This window comes from Sander vitreus, chromosome 9, assembly GCF_031162955.1.
Source record: "Sander vitreus isolate 19-12246 chromosome 9, sanVit1, whole genome shotgun sequence".
NCBI classification, from domain to species: Eukaryota; Metazoa; Chordata; class Actinopteri; order Perciformes; family Percidae; genus Sander; species Sander vitreus.
Genome location: NC_135863.1, coordinates 32,728,767 through 32,752,847, shown reverse-complemented (window position 1 = coordinate 32,752,847; position 24,081 = coordinate 32,728,767). Strand labels below are relative to the sequence as shown.

Sequence of the window (24,081 nt, the reverse complement as noted above, 5' to 3'; positions counted from 1 at the left end):
CATTTTCAAAAAACCAAACATGTTGGTTAAGTTTTTCTAATCAAAAGTGTTTTGCCCAGTCTCTTATAGTTGGGGTTTTCCTAGTGTTCAAGACAGCACGAGCATTGCATTTACATTTATTTATAAAGTGAACATGCTGCACAAAGTATATAAAAAAGAAAACAGGCAATCCCAGAATTTAAAAAAAAAAAAAAAACACTTCCAGATGCTAAACTAAACCTCTCTGTAGCCCAGTATCCGTAGAATCAATTCCAGCATTACAAACACAGACATTACACATTTGACTAGACTTTTAACCTTGCATTCGGAACCAACAGTGTATGTTTAGAGACAACACTTTAGATCAGCATAAATTAACAATGTGAACAGTCCATTAGAACTACATAAAGCTCTCACAGTATTTTCTGTAGATTTTAAGTGTCACAAAAGCCTTAAAGTCAGTAATTGGTTCGACGGACTGCACACATCTCAGTTCACTTACATTTCACATAGTTACTATTAATTTAGACAGGTAAACATGGCCATTCATGTATGTTTTTCTCTCTAGATTACACTATCTTTCTCTTTATTCTGAGCAATAAAAAGGTTTGATGACAATGTTCTGGTTGAATTAAATGTCAGCAAAGGGCTGTATCAGTTAAGAGCTCCCCCCCCCTACCCTGACAAACCACCAAGTCAACCAGAAGCCTGGATCACAGCCTCGGCTTGATTGTGAATAGAAATCCTTCTTAACAAACCCCTTTAATTGGATGTAAACACGGTATATATTCAGGGCTCTTCCTTTTTTTCTTTTATAATCCAGTGCTCTTTTTTTTTGTTTTAACAAATCAAAGGTTAAGTCAGACAGTTGCATATACCACAGTTAGGTTCAGCAATGAAAATTGAGATTGGCGATGGGTTGGCAAAGACGTTAGAGTGTTGGAGGTTTCAGCCCATACTTCCTTGCCACTTCTGTCTGGGCGTATGCTGCATCACATAACGAGTACAAATGGGCCATCTCCATCTCAGACTTGGCCAGGTTAATAGCCTTGTTGAACATTTCGATTGCCCTGTCCAGATTTCCCCTGAAAAGAAAATACTCGTTATGATTTCAAGCACTTCAAGAAGTGTTCTAATTTGAGAACTGAGTCAATTTATTTATCTCACCTTTGAACTTCAATGGTTCCCATAGTTTCATAAGCAAAGTCACATTTGTTGTCGATTTCAATGGCCTTACTGATGAGCTCTAGACCCAAGTCAAGGTCTTGTTTCCATTGAAGCTGTAATAAACTGGACATATATTGACTTTTTATTAACTGATGATTAATTACACATACAAATCACATGTTATATTAACAACAGGCCTACCAAAAAGGGAAAATGCCTACCCCTTGTGGACATATGTGGTTGCATTGTCTGGTTCCAGTTCAATGCACTTGTCATACATCTCGTCTGCTTTTCCAAACTGCTGCTGGTCGGTCAAAGCCTGAAAAATTCATAAACGGTCGTGTTAAACACATCACCAAGACATATATAGCTGCTATTTTCTGTCTAAATCAAACAGTTTTCTGTTTGGTGATGGGCAAAGCAAATGAGCACTGAAGCACCCATTTATGTGTAAATAGAAAATCAAGTTTTGGATTCTTTACCTGGGCATACAGAGCATAGCCCTCAGCACACTTGGGGAACCTTCTGATCACGTCCTCAAAACCGTCCATGGCCGTCTGTACTTGTGACGGGTTGTTTCCAGTATATGCTTGTCTGTACTGAAGAGCACAAAAAAAGAAAAGCAGAAACTCAGCAGCTAATCTCGAGTTGTAGCAGCCATTAATGCGACCAGCAGCAGAACTGGTTGAAACAAAAATGCATGTTATGTATTTGATAGGTTAGATAATGGCACGCTTGCTTTTTTTAATGATCTTTAGCCGGAACTTACAAGAGCAAAGCATTTCTGAGCCTGGGCGAGAGCAGAGTCAGGCCTGAGCAGGATGCACTCATCAAAGTCTCCCACCGCCTCGTCCACCTGGTCCAACAGGATTTTCAGCTGAAAGGAAATAGAGACTTTAGATAGAGCACTATAGCAAGACATTTCAAACATTAACTTAGTAGTTGTCAACCGACAGCCAATCAGTTAACAAACATTAAATGTTGTAGGCTCCAGTCTAACCTGGTATTAACATCTGTCCGAGTGATATGATCACAAGTAGACGGGTCCAAGTACAGGTGTGAAGACACCCAGGAGGCATTGAGGATGCATAGAGATCTGATCACTCAGACCACATGGGGTGCTGCCTGCTCTTAACCCCGGCTCTCTGGAGCTCTGTGCCACGCGCTTGCCTTGAAAAGACTGCCGAGCTGGCCCCCGGCGACTGCCGGTAACCTCATTTTTAGTTTAATAAAACATACCCAAATTAAGAAATATGTAGGATATTACTACAGCCATTCCTTTTCTTGTCTGCTGGTGCTATTTAGAAGCCAGTCACCTAACACATAACTACAATAATTTAACAAATAACAGTTACACTATTAACAAGTAACAACTAAATAAATGTTGAGTTGGTATGCCAACCAGCTTCAAACTTTAGCAGTTCTTTTGCAGAAAAATGACCATATTTGCTTCTCTGGCGAGATACTACACCTCTCCTGACGTATGGCATGTCCTGCACAGGAGAAACTCTCAGGTGGTGTCCAAGAGGCCTGGACACACAGGTATGAGTTTGAAAGGGCAGACAATTTGGGGAGGCTGTCCCGCCTCCCCCACCACCAGGCTACAGTGTAATCTGTTTACTAGCGATCACGACAGGGGGAAAATATTTCAGTCGGAACCGAAATAAGGAACCAAAATTTGCGTTCTAATCCGGTCCGAATACTACCATTTGTGTAGGAACTGGTTCCATAGTGGAACCGGGTTTCGGTAGCCAACTCTATTCTTCACTGTAGCCTATATGCAAACAGAAATGATGTAGGTGTTTATCTGCATAAAGAGCAGGGAAGTGATATCTGATCACAAGTGGTCCCTCAAAGATGCATGTGGAGACATTCCACGGCCAGGTCACTTGGGATTGGATCACTCAGGACCAATATTAAAACCACGTTAGAACAGGGCTAAAAAAATAAATAAATGTAAAAGCAATTTAACCACACTCTTACCTGACCCCTGTGGTGATAGACATCAGGGTTGCGTGTGTCAATCTCGGCTGCCATGTTGAAATCTTGTGTAGAGAGCATAGGCTGCTGCTGCTGCATGTACATGCTTCCCCGCTTGATCAAAGCATTGGCTCGTAGCTGTAAAAATTAGACCATAGTACAGAGTGAGAACCTGTCAGGTTCAAAAGTCCTTTGTAAAGGACGTCTTTGTGTATGTGTACAAATCATTAGATAAACTGGGAGAAAATGGATGAACTGAAGTCAAGACTGATTCAGTGTGTTCCACTCCATGCCTCTTTTGGGTATTTTTCTCCATATTTAGAGACAGTTTTTTTGTCAGGCCAACTGTCCCAGGAACTGCACTGAAATGATCTGAGAACCTCATGTGATTTATTCCCCACATTGGTGTGTTGCACAGTACATTTACTCAAATCCCAAGGATAAACGGCAGATACAACTGAACCTTGAAGGACAATTCCGGCGCAAAATGAACCTAGGGGTTAATAACATATGTGTACTGAGTCGAACGTTCTCTGGGATCTGTTTTCATGCTAATCTAATGTGTCTGTTGCTTGAAACAAGCTACAGCAAACCGGTGATAAGCTGCTAACGCTAGCTTTCAGGGCACAGGGCAAATCACTATTTCTATACCACTAACAAGGCTCGAAATAGCACCACACTTAAACAGTAGCATAATGAGGGTCCCTACATGTAAACCGAAGCATAATGACCAGTTGAATCACGAACGCTGTGTTTGAGCTATGTTACTGGTTACACGGCGTTCGTCGTTCGACTGGTCATGACTGTTATCCAAGATGGCGGCCGCATGTAAACATTAACGCTACAGTCTTTATAATCTATTTTTGTAATAAACTGTCTGTACACTTACAAAGTTCTCAATGCTTCGGTTTACATGTAGGGACCCTCATTATGCTACCATTTAAGTGTGGTGCTATTTCAAGCCTTGTTAGTGGTATCAAATAGTGATTTACCCTGTGCCCCGAAAGCTAACATTAGCAGCTAACCCCCGGTTTGCGGTAGCTTGTTTCAAGCTACAGACACATTAGATTAGCATGAAAACAGATCCCAGAGAACGGTCGACTCGGTACACATGTTATTAACTCCTAGGTTCAATTTGCGCCGGAATTGTCCTTTAACATAGGCTACCAGAAGTTACAATAGGATATACAATAAGTTTGTAGTCCCTTCTTACTAATCCACTATCCCAGTACTTAACCCTTGTGTTGTCTTCCTGTCGACCATGCACTTGTTGTCCTCCAACAAATTTAACTCTAAACCGGTCTGTTTTGCCTTTTTATAAAGCATAAAGTATAGTATCACCCAATTCTATTGTGCACCTTCTAGCCAACTTCATTGCAACTTATTACCAATAGTTTTGCAACTTATTATTTTTGTTTTAATTTATGGCCAGTAAACCACATTTACTGTACATGAAATTATACCTTATTTTGGAGTAAAATAGGCAGAAATTATGAATTATTTTCACTATCGTGAAGATCAGATGAATATATGTTGATGGATTATCACAGACTGGTATATGTCAATGTTTAGTCAGGAAACTGTTTTGAAACCATTTTATTATTATGAATGGCAGGACATATTTCCGGAAACAAAAACTTTCAAAACAGGTCAAATTTGACGAGAAGACAACACAAGGGTTAAATTGCCTTGGTATTCTTGGCTAAGAACGGGCTAATCAAATAAACAGAGTGTACCTTCACATTGGCGTCCTGCATGTTGATCACCCGGTCCAAATCAGGCTGAGCAGCAGTAGCGTTACCAATCAGCAGGTAGAAAGTAGCACGCAGCAGCAGGGCCTCTGCAGTGTATCGGCCACCTGACTCAATCTCCTTGGTGCATTCGCTGATGATTTTGTCATAGTTCTCCTCCTCCATGTACTGCTTAGCCTTCAGGTAGCCGGAGCTAAAGAGGAGAAAAAGATAAAAACAGATTAGGAAAAAGTGTTCCTCTACTAGGGGTGCACAATTATGAAAAAAAATTTGATATTGCGATATTGATAATGAATATTGCGATCGATATTAATTTCAATATTTTTACACATATGTAAAATTATCAAAGTTATGGGAAAACGCATCAAATAGATTTATAACAAATAAAACAAGTTTTCTTACAACACAAGGTTTATTTCAACTGACGGTCATATTGGACTGGTCCAACATGAATATAAGGACCATGTCTACAGAATAGGACATGTTGCACTGGTTGGACAGTATAAAATATATAAATAAGGACCATGTCTATAGAACAGGACACGTTCTACTGGTGAGACAGTATAAAATAAATAAATAAAGACCATGTCTACAGAACAGGACATGTTCTACTGGTGAGACAGTATAAAATATATAAATAAAGACCATGTCTACAGAACAGGACATGTTCTACTGGTGAGACAGTATAAAATATATAAATAAAGACCATGTCTACAGAACAGGACATGTTCTACTGGTGAGACAGTATAAAATATATAAATAAAGACCATGTCTATAGAACAGGACATGTTGTACTGGTTGGACAGTATAATATATATAAATAAAGACCATGTCTATAGAACAGGACATGTTGTACTGGTTGGACAGTATAATATATATAAATAAAGACCATGTCTATAGAACAGGACATGTTGTACTGGTTGTAAATACAGTATAAAAAACAATGCAACGCAACATCTGTTGGCTTAAAGCCAAAGTATTTCCAAGCTACCGAGGAGGCATTACTTTTGGCCACTAAAGTTTCCTCTTTAATCTCTGTTATTTCATCGTCTCCCAGAGCAACACTCATTTTCTTACTTTTGTGTTCCTTTTGTTCAACTGGCTCCTTCGCTCTCTCTTTAGCTCCTTTCTTTTCTTTCGCTTTGTTTTGTTGTCTCTGTCTATTTCTTCACTGATTTATGGTTCTGCAGAGGCTCCACACAACTGATGTTTGTACTTGTGCGCTGGTGTGTGCGTCGAGCCGGCGTGTGTGTGTGTGTGTGTGTGTGTGTGTGGAGTGTGTGGTAGAGCAAGGGAGAAGTAAGAGAGTGACGACGATTTTCTTCAGAGTGAGTAGTGACTCTAGAGTCATAGTGAGAGAAACAAAGTGTCTCCCCTGTTCTTTCTGACCACGGTGAGATCTGGAGCAGGAGAAGTTAACCCTCTCCTTGATTCCATGTTGTTTATGAAGAAGGAGAACCAGGAAATGAGTCGGGGGAAATGCAACGCTATCAAGTGATGTGTATTTTTCGAGCGGTGCATCAAAGAGTATAGACGTAACAAGAGGTGAAACTCAATAGAACGTTGTGCTGCAGCTTGCAATGGAACATTCTATTGAGTGCAGCTCTGCCATCTTGGACTGAACGACCAACACAACCTACCCGCCTCTATAATCTTTGGGTACATGTCGGGCAGGATGAAATGCTTCACAAATAAAACAAAATATCGCATAATTATCGCGAGACTTTCGGTATATTATCGCGCAACATGATATCGCGATAACGATAGTGAGTCGATATATCTTGCACCCCTATACTCTACCAGGTGGTAATTCAGTTCTACAAACAACAGAGTTGTGAAGTGGGAGGTAGGGTTAATCTTCCACATGAGAGCCTATGTAATCGAATCATAAGCTCTGTGTTCAGATGATTCAACACAGTTATCCTTTGCACTGATGATTCATCCGTAGACATGCTTCAACCGTGAAGCTTCCAGAGGCACCTGGAATCACTCCTCCAACTTTGGAACTTAATTATGTCTCTTTTAAGTACTTGTTTAAATCACATGTAAACATTTGACCCCTGACAAACCGATACGTTTTACACCCACTGTCCTGCAACTCCTTGTGCTCAGAGTTAGACACTAAAACTGGCAGCTAGTGAAAGCCAAAAGGCTGCACAATTATTAAAAAACAAAAAGGTTACTTTTTTTTTCTTCTCCCAATCGATTCAACACAGGGACAAAGACCCCTGTGAAACATTTCCAGCATCTTACCCTATGCCATCAGCTCCTCCGTCCCTCCTGGTACAACCAGAGGGTACCAATTTAGTTGCTATGAGTAAACATTCTCTGACCTCTCAGTGATGTCGGCTGCCTCGCCCTCCTTGTCCTTGTCTTCATCTTTCTTCTCCCCCTTCTGCAGGGCCTGTGAGATGATGTCATCAGTGAACGAGCTAAAGTAGGATTTGATGAACTGAGGAGAGGGCATCATCGGTTCACGGTTCTACAGGAGAGGAGTTAAAAAAAAAAAAGAACAATTGTTAAATTCAGAGAAATAAAACTGAATCAAATGTCTCTATAGTGTGGCCGGGTTGGCTCAATTGGTAGAACAGGCGCACATATACATGAGAGGTCCAGGGTTCGAGTCCGACCTGTGACGATTTCCTGCATGTCTTCCCCCTCTCTCACCTAGCTGTCCTGTCCATTAAAGGCGGAAATGCCCAAAAAAAGAATCTTTAATAAAAGAAAATGTCTCTATAGTGGACAAATACCTTGTATTTATCTTTGGCCTTCTCTTTTCCCAACTGTTTCAGAACCTTGTCTGCTAGCAGCATGCTCTGTTGGTTCTGGAAGGCCTCAAGAATACAAACCGCTGTGACGTCTGGAGGATACACAGGGAACAAAACGGACTGTAAATAATTGTCACACATTTTAATTTTGACTTGTAAAAGAACACTTTCATAAGAAAGAGGAGTCTCACCTTCTAGGCACTCCTTCTTGTTGTCTAGTTTTTCCAGAGCTTTGGCCCTCCTGAACAGAGCCTTGATATAGCGGGGATTCATTCCCACAGCCTGCGAGCAGTCCTGGACCACTTCTGTCCATTTCATCTGAAATGATAGTTATGGGCTGGTTATCTTCCAAAACGTATCTGCATCGCAATATACGGTGGTCCAGAGGACTGTCCACTACCCAGAGAAGGCTTTGAAGTGGACCTAGAGACCTATAGTGAACATGATATCTGAAGACCATTTAACTCATCTTTAAAACAGAACAGCATCTGTATCAAAGTTTCAACATTACCCTTTATGAACTAGAACTAAAAGTGTTTAACACAAAAGCCAAACTATGGCTTACACAACAACAGAGATGTGAGCACTAATGGTGTCCTTTAACGACACCATTTTTCTGTAAATTCTGTTTTTATTTGATTTTATTCTTTGAGAACTGAATAGACTGTTTGTTGTGCTGTGTTTGTTGCTGGGATTGTTTTTGTAAAAGCCTGACCAGGGACAAGGACTGCAAATTAGCAGAGGCTAGACGTCCTAAAAAACCTTGCATCTCTCACATTTGGTTGTGATAATGTTATAGGTAATGTCCCTGATAAATAAACAATAAATAATAAAATAATAATGTGGAGAGCTAAAGCATTTACCTTTGTGAGGAAAACTTTTAATCAAACATGAGGGTGGAAAGATTTGAGAATGTTGATTTGCAGAGTCTGCTACACATTGACCAAAGAGGAGTAACAACTGTTAGCTGCAGAGGAATGCTGGCTTTAGGTTGTGAGAAGAAGTTAGCGTGCACTGAAGCCTTTTCAGGTATATTTCAAGTTCAACGAAGAACAAGAATTATTTACTTTTCCATCTACAAGCACCTGGGGACATTTAGAAAGGGACATGTATCATACTGCAACATACAACACACTTGTAAGCAGGGCACAAAATTAGCACCATTTGCCAAATGCCGGTAAAAAATGCAACTGGCTAGTAGATTTGCTTCACTCACCAGCCAAAAAACAAGTTAATCTATTGAGTGGTTGGTTAAATTTGAACATTCACTAGCCATTTGGCTGGTGGACAAAAAAGTAGATGTTGCCCCCTGCTTGCAATGATACTCTAAAAAGAGCTACATCATAGTATACTGTTCATTTCTGCAAAAGAATCAATGTCACACTGTCATTACAGCAAGGGAAAGACATGATATTGAGAAATTCACTTTTTCCCTCAGACATAATGAAGACATTTCAAAATGTAGCTTTTTTTTTTTATTGTTGCACACAAGGTGGGTCTCTTATATTAACAACAATCTCTGCACAGATTTAAAACAAGGTGTTGCCAACCTGTTGTTCGTAGGCTGCTGCTCTGTTCTGGTAAAATGTTGACAAATCAGTCTTTTTCTCTGTGGGACAGAGAGCAATGGCCTCTGTGTAGCACTGGATGGCGTTCTCATACTTGCCAGCCTTGAAGTACTTGTTGCCCTTGTTCTTTGCTGCTTGGGCCCGATCCAATGGGCTCTAAATGAGAAAGAGAAAATGTAAGATTTATTGATTAAATGGTCTCCCCTGTGACTCAGTGGACTGCTTTAAGGAGTAAAGAGACTAAAGAATGTTTTTCTACGTAATTAGGTTCTCCCATAGCATCTCACACTGCAATAGGCTGTGCAACTGAACTGCAAGCATGTGCCATGGATTGAACGCCATCAAATTTACAGGCCAAAATTGCTAATTATTGGGGCAGCTGTGACTCCTGAGGTAGAGGGGTCGTCCAATAATCACAAGGTTTGCGGTTTGATCCCCGACTCCTCCTGTCAGCATGTCGAAGTATCTCGAGGTACATTTCTCCAGTGGTGGACAAAGAAGCATATTACACTGACATAGCACACACAGTAAAGACATTATAAACTTGGCCCAAGTGATAATGTCCATGTTTGAACTGTGAAGTGGTTTACAGAATAATAGCCTAACAATGTGCTTTTTGTTTTTGCCTTAAAAATGGCAATGAATGAGCACGCCAGCACAATGCTCTATGATCTAAAACAAATTCTGTCTGTTTTGTCAAAAGGTGAGGGCTGTTAAATAACATTTTCCCTTTGTCACAATTATGACATAATGGTCTCATACTTACAATATAGTTCTTATTTGTGAGTTAACCTCATACTAATTAAGTTCTCTCGTAATTATAGATTTCATGACATTAGGAAGCCAAACTTAGGAATGGACATCTGTTTTATCTCTTTAGTGAATGCAGGAGAGATTTAAAACATTCACATAAAAAAAAGACACCTCTTACTGACAATATACCTGTGAGTAAATTGAGTCTGGGTAAATGTCTGTTTAGTTATACTTCAGTCCGACTTTAGCTTACATTTAGTTGAAAATGTTTTAAAACAATTTGGCAGAGAGTACAATCGCTCCAAAAGGTAGACTCTGGGACTGTAAATAAACTACCAGCGAGTAATACAGGCTACAAAAGCTAGCTAGCGTTTCTGCACATTAACGTTACCCATGCATGATACCACACACTGAATAAGGTGACAGGCAGCCAGCCACCTACAGCCTGATACTATCTAATAGAATTGCCTCTGCCTGAAACAGGCTGAAGTGACAGCCATCCCCGCCCTCTTGACTTTCTAAGAAGATAACGTTAGCTAGCATGCCCAAAACATTACATTTAACGTTACAAAGCCATGCTTAGTTCTTGCCATTTTGTTCCGGAAGGCGTTTATTTACCAGCTGCAAACATTTATGTCGCTCATGCTAACCGGGCTGGTTCGGCTGGTTAACGCAGCTAGTAGGCATTAAAATTGGCTAATCCACCACCGATGAACCGGTTGCCATCGGCCTTGCTCTGGTGAAGGTAGCTGTCACTGACCGTGTCGGTAACGTTAGGTGTCCTTGACGGACGGCAATGACACGTTTAGTCAGATAAGTGTACGCACTGCACCAAGGCAGATAATGCTAATGTGGGGAATGTTACATTAACTGCAGAGGAAAGAGCAGTATTTAGGCAACAGTAACGTTACCATGTTCTCCTGCTCTCGGCTGGCTGGAGCTGCGCCGTCTTGGCCCTGCACGGGGCTGGCGCTGCCTTCGGGAGTTTTCCGCTCCCCGGTCCCTTTCCTTTCGTTCGTCCTGCTGCGATTCCAGAGGTAAACCGCCCCCACTCCCAGCACTATAGGAGTCCCGACTAAAAGTGCCAGCTGCCAGCGGGGTAGTCCAGTCCCGGACTGTGGCTCGACTGGCTTAGAAGCAGCCATGATCTACAACCGAGCAAGTTAGCAGCCAGTACAGTACCACCACCAGACAGCGTGAGCGTGCGCCGCTTCTTCTTCCTGTGATCTGCGAGGTCACAGAAACACCGAGGAATCATGGGATACTGTCGGAAAAGCCACGGGGCTGTGTGTAATTGTAGTACGACAGTAGCATTTGTAGTCCAAACATCAGATAAGGTGAAAAGTATGATAAATGGTGAATCTGGTCTACAGCAGCCCATTTTAATAGTTATCTGGGATTGTGTCAATGCTGCACTGTAGTCATAGTGTTCAGTGAAGTGTAAAATTAGTTTGAAATGTGCGTCACTCATACATGTCGAGAAACATATTTAGGCTATCCGATTTAATGAACCCGTTAGTGAACAAAAACATGAAGGCTCCTGCTGATGCAGCTACCTGCTTTTCTCGGTCAATAATCCAGTCTTGCAAAGCACATAATTAAACAACCTAAATAATCGATTATACTTTCTCCCTTTCTATAATTTCAACTGGATCCAATACCGTATATTATTTGTTTGAATCCCTAGTGTACATGTAATAAGGCAATCTGAAAGTCAGTTTGAGCTTCATGTGTGATTTGAATGATTTCATTCCAATTTCCTGACCTTTGTGAAAGAAAAACTCTAAATTTGTGATCAATAATTTAAATAAACATCGGACCAATGATGATTTTTTAATATATAAAAAAGATGAATTAAGTTAACTAATTATGCATAATGCAGGTTGGCTGCAGCCACTAGGTGTCAGTGCTGATACTCTTGTCCACTTTTTTTGTTTCAATACATTGTGGAAAATGCTTTTTGCTGTCATAAAAATACTAAGTGTTGACAGAGTAGCAGTGTAGTCATAGTTTCAAATAGTGAAGGCTATTTTCTTTTCAAATTGCACAAGTTTTCCAGCCCCAACACCAACACTCTAATTTTATCCTGATCAATGTGGATTTATCCTGATCAATGTGGATTTATCAATGACTTGACACAGGAGTGTGTGTGTGTGTGTGTGTGTGTGTGTGTGTGTGTGTGTGTTTGTTCAGCCACCTGTCTGTCCCATTTTAAAGCCTTGTGCTGGTCTATCTGGTCGGTGCTGGGGCCTGACTACTCAATTTGTCCCCAAGGCTATCTGTCCTCACAATGACCAGCACTGAAAAGTTTTCAAAGTCAACTGTATTCAGAGGGAATGAAGAGTCCTGTCCTTGCAGCAACATAGACCTTTGATAGGACAACTATTCCCACATGTGGTGTTCTATAATTTAAGGAAAAGCTGTAAATTATGCTGCAACTGAACAGTCGGGCACATATCGTTTCATTTTGTTTTTGCATTTGTACCAAATCAAAAAGCAACATTTTTGTACTTGATAAACAGTTTTTCAAATGTATACTAAATTAATAATACAGTATGTACAAATAGTGTACATTTTACACTGTCCTGGTAGAGTAGCTTAAAACATGTTGCTTCCCCTCAGAATAATCCATCACTGACACAGTAGCTTGTTTTGAAAAGTAATAAAATCAATTTTGCCAGTAAACTGCAACATGTGATGAGACACAATAACCTTCAATATTCCATTTGTGGTGCGTGTCTCTTCAATGACCCTGCAGATATTGTTGCTTTAAAGAGGGGAAAGTGGGGCTACGGACAGAGGTTACACTAAGGATGTCTGATCTTCTAGCTATTCCTGACTCTCTGTCTGTTATTCCTGTAAAATGGGCATGCTATTGTTAGCACAGCCTGGCTTAGTTTACCGCCACTAGATGTTTGGTTCTCTGCACTCCTATAATGCTGGGAAGTAAGGTACTATGAAAATGTAAATCTTTACAAATCAACTACGTAAATATACCAAATTATTCCAGTTAGATCATTGAATCGGATTATCTTTAGATGTTCATGCAGAGCACATTTTATTCATGCAGTTTCTTGTTGGTCTCTTATTCTCTGGCTTATTGGTCTGGGTTCCAAAAAATATTTAGTAGATTTGTGACACATACTAAATCCAAAACAAGTTGAATCAGTTGTAGTAAATATGATTTCACTGAGTGGCATGGCAGCCTCTCATATCTGATCCTCTAGTCTACAACACTGTAACTTAAAACATGTTAAACCACTGTATTATTTTACAGTCATTGAAAAATAGTGGGTCATTTGCATGTGAGATTTGTATATTCTAGTATCATGTAGGGATATATAAAGAGCCTAGGGCATCATTTTCACTGGGGACAGGAGGGACATGTCCCCCCACTTTCAAATTAGTTTGATATTATTTTATTCATAAGTCTCAGTGATTGGCCCCTATTTTAAGCAATAAAGAAATTAAGACATATTTTTCTTATACATAGTTTAGTACTAAAAGTGACCCGACTAGAGTCAGATTTTCTCACCTGAAATTACTCTGCACAATTTATCTTCAAATGATACTGTAAACTGTGTCTTATGTGTGATACAGTATGGCATTGTATCAAGAGTGAACTAATGACATACACGCTTTGGTGGAAAACGTAAACCTATTGTATGGTACAACTTCATAAAATGTGTGCTTATGAATATTTTGGTTCCAACTTGTGCCAATGTTGCTTTTCCAGTTGCTGTATTGTGCACACACAGTTGAATTTCTCTTATATCACGAAGGAGAATTTTGAAACAAATAGATAATAAAGGCAAATATAAAGAAAATATGATTAAGTAGTGCGCAGTGTAACATGAAAAGATATGTTCCCTCTCTGTCCTGTATTAAACAAGCCCCAGGCTCACAGTGCACAGCGGTAGACAGGGTAGCCTGCACTCCATAATTATTGACAGGTTTGATGAGTGGAAAGTATGGGGAAATTGGAGTTTCAGTTGTCCACCCCCAGGCCCATGACTGTAATGGAAAGATTAAAAGCAGTGTTCACATCACCCACCCAGTTTCAAAACACTAGCTGCTCCTCTCTGCCTTCTGCCTCCCTGTTGATTCCATGTTTACTTTCTACCAGCCACGTTAAATAGATTATAGAGGATTCACTTATTTAAAGACTGCAGTTTATTTTTGGCTCATCCAAGAATAACACAATACAGTGCTTGAGGGTTCCAGAAAGATCAAATTGTAGTCAGTTACCTTTGCCCCGTGGGACAGTATTGTGTGCGAGCAGCTCAGCATTGTTTTTACCCTCTGTACCACTCAGCTGGGAGCACACTTCTATCGGTTGTACTCGGACTTGCTACACCAAGAGGCTCCCTGCACAACTCCCATCATGTCTCTCAGGCTCCTGCCTTCTTCCCTCATGGTCGACGATGATGATGATGATGGTAACTTCACAAAATGGATGAGTAGTTACTGGGGTCACGGAGCCGAATGTGGACGCTCCAGAGACAGGAAACGCAGTTTCAGAAGATCTGCAAAAATACACGGTGATCGAAGAGCATCACTCCCGACTGTGGTAAGGACCACCAGCATCGCACGTCACTTTGTTCAGTGTACAATATGTGTTTGCATTGAAATATAAACAGCAGTAACACACTTTCTTTCCGCCATTAAGAAAAACAACCTTTGACCACAGCACAGAATGTTATTAAACTGATGTAAACTTGTTAATACCAATGTCTTTAAAGATAAACCTATAACAAAAAAACTGTATGTACCTTAATTAATCAAAATCTAATATGTCAGCGTGGAGAATGTATAGACTTATGCAAAGAATATATAAGTAATAAAGTATGAACCCATTTATATTTTGGCAGACAATGACAGTAGATGAATGCATGTGTACACTGTGCAGATATTGGAAAAGCAACAAGTTGGTATGAGCACTATGCAGGCTATGTAGGTCTGTTATGTTTAGTAATAGGGTGTTCTGACTAGGGTTGGCTACCGAAACCATTGGCACCAGTTCCTATACGATTGGTATCTACCGGCCAAATGGCAAAGCAGATTTCGGTGCCTCATTTTGGTGCCACTTAAATGAAATGAAGTGGCACCAAAATAAATTATTTAAAATTGATCGCATGGCCTTAGCAATAAACAAGCCGTTCTTTAATGTCAAAGACTGTCATTTTGTGCTCTTCTTTTTATATTAAAGTAGTGAAACCCAAACAATACCAACAATAGTTCTGACTAGGGCTGGGTGTCGCCAATGATTCCCCAAATCGATTTGATTCCGATTCACAAGGTCCCGATTCAAGTACATTTCTGATTCGATTCCATATTAATTAGGTTAGGAACATTTCAGTTACAGTACCAGTTTTGCTTGGATATAAAAGAGATTCTCCGAGAACTTATTCTGTAAATTGTACAAGCAAGAAGCAACCCTCACATATTATTTTATAATGCACCAGGTTACTGTTTACATTAAGAATTGACCACCAAAAAGTTAGTTTACTTAAGTACTTTTTAACTTATACATCCATGGTGAAAAGACCTCACATTTTAGTAAATATTTCATTATATCTTTTAATGGGACAACACTGAAGAAATTACACTTTGCTACAATGTAAAGTATGAAGTGTACAGCTTGTATAACAGTGTAAATGTGCTGTCTCCTCAAAATAACTCAACACACAGCCATTAATGTCTAAACCCTGGCAACTACAACAAGTCAGCACACCCCTATGTTAAATTCCCATAGAGGCAGGCAGATTTTTATTTTTAAAGGCCATTTATTTCATGGATCCAGGATACTATGCATCCTGATAAAGTTCCCTTGGCCCCCCCACATCATCACATCCCCTTCACCATACCTAGAGATTGGCATGGTTTTATGTCGGTTAGCCTAATAGCTGGTTTGATTTGCATTGAGAGATGATTTTATGGAAAGTAACCCATGCCAATCTCTAGGTATGGTGAAGGGTATGTGATGATGGGGGGGGTATGGTGAAGGGTATGTGATGATGTGGGGCTATTTTAATTCCAAAGGTCAAGGGAACTTTATCAGGATGCATAGTATCCTGGATCCATGAAATAACTGACCTTTAAAAATAAAAGTCTGCCTGCCTCTATGGGAATTTATCATAGGGGTGTACTGACTTTAGTTGCCAGCGGTTTAGACAGTAATGGCTGTGTGTTGAGTTATTTTGAGGAGACAGCACATTTACACTGTTATACAAGCTGTACACTTCATACTTTACATTGTAGCAAAGTGTAATTTCTTCAGTGTTGTCCCATTAAAAGATATAATGAAATATTTACTAAAATGTGAGGGGTGTACTCACTTTTGTGAGACACTGTATATTAAAGATTGATTTCTGGATTTTATTAATCGATATCAGATTACTCAAACAAAGATCAATTTTAATTGGAGAATCGATTATTTGAACCCAGCCCTAATTCTGACCTGTAGTTTGCCTCCACCAGCCTCACATAAATAATGCCTGCTGATGTAAAAATATATGACGCTGTCCCAGCACACACTTAAACACACAAACACACACATGCACAGATAAATGTGTGTGTTTATGCAAAGTATTAAGTGCATTCAACGATGTTTAGTCATGGACTGTTGCATGTAAGAGCTCTTACGCAAATATAGGGCATTTACTGTATAGAACAGTGCACTACTTTATTCATTGCCATAAGGGACTTATCACTTGCCTCCTGTCATAGGAAGGTCAAAGGTCAGCGCCAGCTACACAGCAGCATGGTTGTGGCTCATACAGTAGGTACTCAGTATGGTCAAGGGATATTTATAAAAGGTGGATGTGGACCAAAATGTAGACAGACACCCTGTATATTTAAGATGGACTTGTGGAGGGACAAGCAACATTGCGTGCACGTGCTTCATTATGTTTTGTTTTTATAAAAGCAGTTTTGTGGCATATTCTTATAGGATTAGAGTTGCACTTATATTTTGTTTACATTTGGAGGGCTTTAGTTTTATTCGTCTGAGTAGTTTTGCAGGTTAAGTGAAACAAAAGCAGCTGATAAGAGATATGACGACACATACTCAGAGATCGGCCTCTAGGTGGTGTCAAGTAAATTGCTGATGGCTGCAGCTTGGCTGAAAATCAGATTTTCTTTTTAAATGTGAATCCTGAGCTTGCTTCTGCCAACACAGATCAACTTGAGCATTTAAGTGAAGGGACAAGACAAATGACCATAGTATTAATCCACAAGTAGATAGATGTGTACTGCAATGCAATCTTTTTAGACACTGTTTATGGACTTAAGCTTTGTCTTGTAATTGAGTTCTTAAAGGGCCACTGCACTGACTTTATACATATCTCAGATTTAGCTTGGAGACTTTAGATTTATTAAAGAAAATCTGCATAGCAAATTGGGGAAAGGTGGAAAGATGCTATTTAGGTGCACTTTGGGAAATGTAGGAGTGAAGATATCCCGGCCTCTGCTGCCGGTCTCTTGTGAGTACCCCAAACTTCATTGAAATCAATCAATCAGTTCCATTCGTCATATGAAATTGTACATGGTACAATTCCATTAAAATGTTATACCAACATAGTGTGACACATCCCTGGAGTACTCTTGATTAATCCTTACTTTTGTAATACAGTCCAGGGACCCTCAACATACCTGTTTTGCAACATATAAGTGTAATCATGTAAATGCTGTTGTGTAAATCATGTAAATCAATGAACTGGGTCGAGAGGCCAACTACAACCTGGTGCTACAATCATGTGCTTTGCAAACATGTTACTTAAGAAAATTAGGGGTGATTAATTTAATTCACAGACTAAATCTCAGCATGGTCATCTGTCTGTCTCTCTGTGAGTGTGAGTCTGTCCGTCTGTCTGTCTGTCTGTCTGTCTGTCTCACAGTTGCTCTTCACATTTCAGCTCTAAATGGAAACAGAAATATTACACTATTGTTTCCCTTTGAGTCGAGATTTAGCACATATTGTCCTTCTCTGTGTGGTCCACAGTCACAATTAGATGCCATGGCGTTAAACAGGCTCCACACAGCGACAATGGCAGCTACCCCGAGCCACATCAAAACGCAAGAGGAGAAGGGGGAGGTCCGGCCTCACCAGAGAGCTCGTTGTACCTCCTCAGATGACAACAGCCGCTCCAAGTCAGCCATCCCAGAGAACCGCATCACCACTATCCCAGAGCTCACAGAGTCTTTCCAGAAGAGACTTTTTCTCTGTGATAAGAGGACCATGTCTGTGGTGAGTAGAAATATTATAAAGCTAATGAAAATGTAAGCAGTTTTTATAGTTTTCTTTACTAGCCCTGCATGCTGTAGATTATACAGTTAACTGCAGGGCCGATCAGTCTTTCACTAATAAGATACACCTTTATTGATCTCCAGCAGGGGGAATTTGGTTATTGCAGCAGTACAACAAAGATAAATACAGAAAAAGGACAGAAATAAATATTAAGAGGAACAGAAACTAAAATAGAATACAAACTACAAACTATAAAATGCAGAGCATTTGGAGACAGATGACAGGATAAAGTGAGTGGTGCTGATAAAGTGACAGTGGTGGGAATAATAACAGCAGAGTCTTAATAGAATAGAATATATTGCAAGGGTCAATGTAACATATTAACACAGTATAGTATAATATGGTACATTATGAAATAGTGAGGTAATGAGATAGTATAAGGTGCCGTAGTGTCATAATATTGTTTAGAATAACATAATACAGTACAAAAGTATATAGCATAGGTATAGTGCAGCAAAATAACATATCCCCAGAACTCATATTATTCATTGTAAAGTGTACTGCATCTTTGGTGATAGTACTGTATAGATGTTTCACATTTTATGAAAGGGCAATTATGTATTTTGTATTTGGGTATTTAAAAATTTTACATTACATAATTTGGAGGATTTCTGGAGAAGAATCTGGGGCTTAATGTGTTTCAAATCCAACGAAGCTTTCAAAATAAAAGCTGGATTGTTGTGCAGTTGTGTTTGGTCATCAATGTCAACTTCAAGCTTCATATCTATTAGCCCTTTCACTTTTTTAACAGTACACAAGTTGTAGGAGTAAAGTGCAACCAGACAATGTTAATACTGTAAATATACCAGATACAATACTCAAAGGAATACTTTGCAGATTTTAAACCAGCTCTGTGTCATCTTAGTGTGGGCCGTGTATGCTGTTTGGCCTCCCTTCGTGTCGCTGCTCTCCACGGAGCGGAGCAGCACTTCGCCTCATCCGGTGGGCATCAGCTGATCTCGGAGCCACGGTGGGCAGCCAAACACCGCTCCTCTGCACACACTGCCCACACTAAGATGGCACAGAGCTGGATTTAATACAGCACAATATATCTTTAATTACTGTAGTACTACAATTGATTTTGGTCAGAGGTTGAGCTTTAAAATGAAAGTTGATTCTTTTTTTTTTGCCAGAATGGTGACGACAAGTTGTGCCCGATCTGTTATGACGACATGCGGAAGGGTGGAGGGGGAGTTCAAGAGCTGCACTGTGCACATCGCTTCCACAAAGAGGTAAAACATCTTCTCATTGCATGTTTGTACTACACTATGTTTACCTTCCCATTGCGTGTTCACTTGTTCACTCTAGTCCCAGCATGTCAAACATCAAATCAAGGGTGCATAATGGCAGCTCATTCCTGGATATGCATGATGTGGAGTTGTCTGAAAACAATCTGCCTGCACCTGAAACATATCTGTGTTGTGGAAGCATGGAGCACTCTAACAGCTGAGGACTTGGCACTTAACTGATCATGATGTCTCCGTTTGGTGGGTGCTGAAGGCGGCTCAGAGGTTAGAGCAGTGTCGGCCCCGCAGCGGCAGTGAAGCAGCGGCTTGTCAGGTGAGGAGACTCTCGGATGAGAGGAGGAATTCAGCAGACGGGCCAATCTCCATGGAGAAGGAGCCGTACACACCCTGCCGTCAACTTTCCCTGCGTAGACATCGCTGATATCAGTCGGTGGGAGGAGGTGACTCGTCGGTGTAAAAGTGGAGGATTTTGCACCCATGAGCCAAACATCAGGATTGTCTCCTGAAGTTTTTACTTACGTTCAAGTGTTAAAATCTCAGGACCTTAGCTGACCTGATCCTGTAAAGCTGTCCTATGGGCCCTTTCGCTTTGTCTGCTTTGGAGTGATTACCACTCTTTCTCCTCAGTGGCAAAGGCCAAATTTAGGAGGCTCTAGGATTCATAATTGTAAAAACATTTTAAAAAATATGAATTTTTGCAAGAATGTTTTTTTTGTGTGGAATTTTAGGAAATTCTTATAAGGAAAAACCTAAGGTAATATTTGATTAAAATAAATTACCAGTGCTTAAAGTTTCCTGCTTGTATTAGCTTTTATTTACCGACAGCCATATTGAAGTATATGCTACTTGAACACTGGCAAAGAATATGTGCCTCTTTTATAAATGAGATGTATAAAATATTTTCTTTATAGTATTATAAAAAGCATGTCAAGTTGTACACAGGTCACGTAATGGTACTTTATGTTCAGTTATGACGCACAGGATGTTACTGGGTGACAATCTAGCCAATATCTTTCTGGTTATTCATCAAATTATTATCACACATGGAGAATATTGTCCTTTTACCACATTTAAAAAGCCTTTCAGGAGAACTACAATATAATTTTGATAGTGTGAAATGTTGTTACAAAAGATATTTCATATGGCACATACAGTAACTTGAATTCATTTGTCAAGGTTGTGATTTGTTTACTGTTTCCAGTAACTTTTGGTCATTTTGAATGACAAAGTTGCATTAATGAAGTCCAAAATGATTTGTGTTTTTGTGTTCAGTCATAACTTTAGTGTTGTTAGTACTTGAATGTACTTTGAATTACCTGCTTTATAACTTCCTTATACCAGAGGAAATTGCTTGGACTCTTTTATAACTGCACTCCTTCAGGAATACAGTGAATGTGCAATCAAGTAAAGCAGGTTCAGTGTTTATCCTGTTGTGCATATGCTTACTCTAGCAATTAGCTCCTGGCATCAGTGAGGCAAATCAATACCTGCAGAAATCATAAACAAACAACAGATGTAATAAACTCTTTTAAAATGTGTTTCAGTGCATGGAGCAGTGGCTGTGGAAAAAACAGATGTGTGTCCACGTGTTCATGCCGAATCCCCTCTACTGGTCTTCGTCCCGCATCAAAGTCCCATAACGGTCCTTGTACCTACACCTGCCATGCCTGCATGTCAATAAGACCCACTGACCCCCAGAGGTCTACCACACCTTGGTCATTCTGCATGAATCCGCTGCTCCTTGGTCAACCTGTGCGGATTTCCTCTAACCTGTACTCGATGAGGAGATTTTAGATTATCCTCTGTCTTGGGAGGGCTGTATGAGAGTTAGGGGGCCCCTAGTCTATATCCACGACGTTCCACTTCTGGGATTGCTACGGTGCCATCGGAAAATCCGATTTTAAACTCCGGTCAATTTCTGAGGACTATGGTTACCTGCTCCTCAGATCTCTGCAGGGTAAATCCAGACAGCTAGCTAAAATATCTATCCAATCGGAGTTTTCTGAACGTACACATGTTCCACCAAAACAAGTTCCTTTCTGAAGCTATTTTGCAGAGGCACTGTGGCTCCGTCCGGCGCCTAGCGCCGCCCAAGACGATTGTGATTGGTTTAGAGAAATGCCAATAAACGTTTTACTTCCATTCCGGAATGCTGTGTGGACTAGCCTGACCCTCCTCCGCAGCACTGTGGAGGAGGGTCTGGCGATGCAAGACTAGGAGGACCCTTAATAAGTGAGATAACTTGTAATTGGTGGCGTCTCACACTCTAAATATAAATAGTTATATAAGATTAGAAGGTTATGTTTAAATTATTCCCAAAATACGAGTGGTTTTGTCTCTTTGTCTACATTATGTTAGTGTCAGAAGAATTTCCAGACATTCTAAACTCTGCATTGAACCTACAGTTTTTGAAGCAAATTTCCTCAAGATTCATTATGTTTTTTTTTATATTGTTACATTTTTCTTTTTGCATCTTTGTAAATCTCATTTACCTTCAAGGAATAATTTTTCATTTTGGTAAATGTGTTTATTTGCTTTCTTGCTGAGAGTTAGATGAGAAGATTCATGGTCACTGAGATTTCCCTTTTATAAAATAAACTTCTTGAAAACACAATGTTAACTTAAACCATTTTATACACCTCTCCCTTGTCGGACAAGAAGAAAGGTTATGTTCCACACTAACTTACAGTGTGTCAATAGAATGTTGAGTATTTGAATATTCAAACTAATTGTGGCCAGTATTTTTGGATGAATTGTAGACTCCGTCCATGTTGATGACATAACTAAATCTTGTGGAAGTATGTGATAAGAGCATGGGCAGAAATAATAATACTTCGAGCTTCACGAAAAGCTTGAAAGTGAGTAAGAAAATCCGCCTGTTTTATGCCTGTGTTAATCTTTACTCTGAAGTTATAAAAGCAAACTCCTCCTCCTGATGCAGTGAGTCCGTCTGTCATATATTTTCCTGCTTTATCTGCTGTTTTGCATGTGAGGCCCAGACTGTCGTCTCTACACTGGTGAGCTTTCAAGCATCTCTGTCGGGTTTTTGCACTGCCAAATAAGAGTTTACAGCGTGTGATAAATGTGCAACAAAATCAGGCTGCCTGTATATAAATGTATACATATACAGTAAATAGCAATTACATAAATTAGATTTTATTTCAAGATAGTGACAAATGGATGTCTTTCCATGTTTAGGATGTACATCACTACTTGACTATTACTTCATGTGACACATGTTTACTTAATTCATTAATTAACCAATAAATCCCGGTCTATCGAATCGACTGTGATCTGGCTTGGATTTATGTCCAACCAAAATGAATGTTTTATCTAGGGGAAATGATGTAATAATGTATATTTAGTGTCCCCTCTGTGAGTTACAAGTTTGTCTTTCATACATGACATATTCATATACATTTTTAATCAGAACTAAAAGTACAGAACAGCTGTGTAAAGCCAAACTCACACTGCTGGGCTTCCAAGGCCGGAGTGACACTGTGATCAACACACAACAAGCCGCAAGCACACACTGACGAGACACTCCCTTGCTAAATGCGGTGTGCTTTCAACAAACATACACTTTTCAGTGTGTTAATGTATCATCAACAGTTGTTACATCGTTTATTGTTCGGATTATTACACTGCAGCCCATAAAAAGGCCAATAATAACAAGTATTCAAATGTAGTTAAATCCCATAATAACAATGGCAATACCATGATCTGCCTTCTCAAGGCAGACATTTTGACTAAGCTGGGAAAGCACAGGCGTAACCAATGATGTTACTGTAATGATGGCTCCATTCCATAGGTGTGTCAGTAAATCAGCATTTACAATATCAGAGCCCTGTCACTGACACACCTGACTGGAATGCAGCCGCTACGAATGTTGTAAGTTACACCTAAAACAATTTTTTAATGTGGCTGTTGTGTCTATTATCTATTTTACACACACACTTTAACACTTTAGGAAGTGTGTGTGTGTGTGTGTGTGTGTGTGTGTGTGTGTGTGTGTGTGTGTGTGTGTAATTCTGAAGTTGAAATGGTGTTTGTATCTTATAAGTTGTAGCAAATTACTGATTCTCCAGAATGAGTGGAGAGTATGGAACGAGAATAACAAGAAAGAATTTCAAAAGTCTGTATACAATCTTTAAAAGTGGATAACAGTATATATTATAGTGGGGCTTGAAGTGTCTAGTTTGAACATTGTAAGCGGAGATACATTTTGAAATCTTGAGTTCCATAGGGTTAACTGGAGTTACATTTTTATTTGATGATAAAACAGTTCATTTTTGCATACTTTGTAACATATTAACATGACAAAAATGAGTTTTATTCCCCCTTTTACACATTTTGCTTTATTGCACTGCATTTATTGTTTTTATGCAAACAAGTTTTATAATTATACACATTTTATATTCATATTGCTTTGAGGAGTAGAGCGGATATTAGGGCACTATTAGAGCTAATTTGAACTAAATCCAAGCAACAGGTGAAACATTAAATGAGTGGCTTTATTCTGCCCTTTTTGCCTATGTGGTGAGACTGTATATGGTGGTG

General features: G+C 39.7%; 2 protein-coding genes across 2 annotated transcripts; one reads left to right on the top strand and one right to left on the bottom strand.

Moving 5' to 3' along the window:
* Window positions 1-100: 100 nt before the first annotated feature.
* tomm70a (translocase of outer mitochondrial membrane 70 homolog A (S. cerevisiae)) lies at window positions 101-11,199 on the bottom strand. The gene is made up of 12 exons (XM_078259813.1): window positions 10,878-11,199; window positions 9,196-9,369; window positions 7,837-7,963; window positions 7,628-7,737; window positions 7,211-7,359; window positions 4,863-5,070; window positions 3,130-3,264; window positions 1,916-2,023; window positions 1,629-1,745; window positions 1,368-1,465; window positions 1,147-1,269; window positions 101-1,064 (listed from the first exon to the last, which is right to left on the bottom strand). The coding sequence occupies exons 1-12, from the start codon at window positions 11,109-11,111 to the stop codon at window positions 911-913; spliced, it is 1,737 nt and encodes a 578-aa protein (XP_078115939.1). The 5' UTR covers window positions 11,112-11,199; the 3' UTR covers window positions 101-910.
* A 2,920-nt stretch (window positions 11,200-14,119) lies between these two features.
* lnp1 (leukemia NUP98 fusion partner 1) lies at window positions 14,120-20,162 on the top strand. The gene is made up of 4 exons (XM_078258221.1): window positions 14,120-14,536; window positions 17,969-18,214; window positions 19,408-19,506; window positions 19,775-20,162. The coding sequence occupies exons 1-4, from the start codon at window positions 14,351-14,353 to the stop codon at window positions 19,940-19,942; spliced, it is 699 nt and encodes a 232-aa protein (XP_078114347.1). The 5' UTR covers window positions 14,120-14,350; the 3' UTR covers window positions 19,943-20,162.
* Window positions 20,163-24,081: the final 3,919 nt, after the last annotated feature.

Bases quoted from the DNA above. Each gene is read 5' to 3' on its own strand.
- tomm70a (XM_078259813.1), bottom strand. From the start codon at position 11,111: ATGGCTGCTTCTAAGCCAGTCGAGCCACAGTCCGGGACTGGACTACCC. The intron at 7,360-7,627 runs GTATTTGTCCAC...CCTCTCCTGTAG, and splicing joins AGGCCAAAGATAAATACAAG to AACCGTGAACCGATGATGCC. The intron at 1,270-1,367 runs GTAGGCATTTTC...ATATATGTCCAG, and splicing joins ACCACATATGTCCACAAGGG to TTTATTACAGCTTCAATGGA.
- lnp1 (XM_078258221.1), top strand. From the start codon at position 14,351: ATGTCTCTCAGGCTCCTGCCTTCTTCCCTCATGGTCGACGATGATGAT. The intron at 14,537-17,968 runs GTAAGGACCACC...TGTGGTCCACAG, and splicing joins GAGCATCACTCCCGACTGTG to TCACAATTAGATGCCATGGC. The intron at 18,215-19,407 runs GTGAGTAGAAAT...TTTTTTTGCCAG, and splicing joins ATAAGAGGACCATGTCTGTG to AATGGTGACGACAAGTTGTG.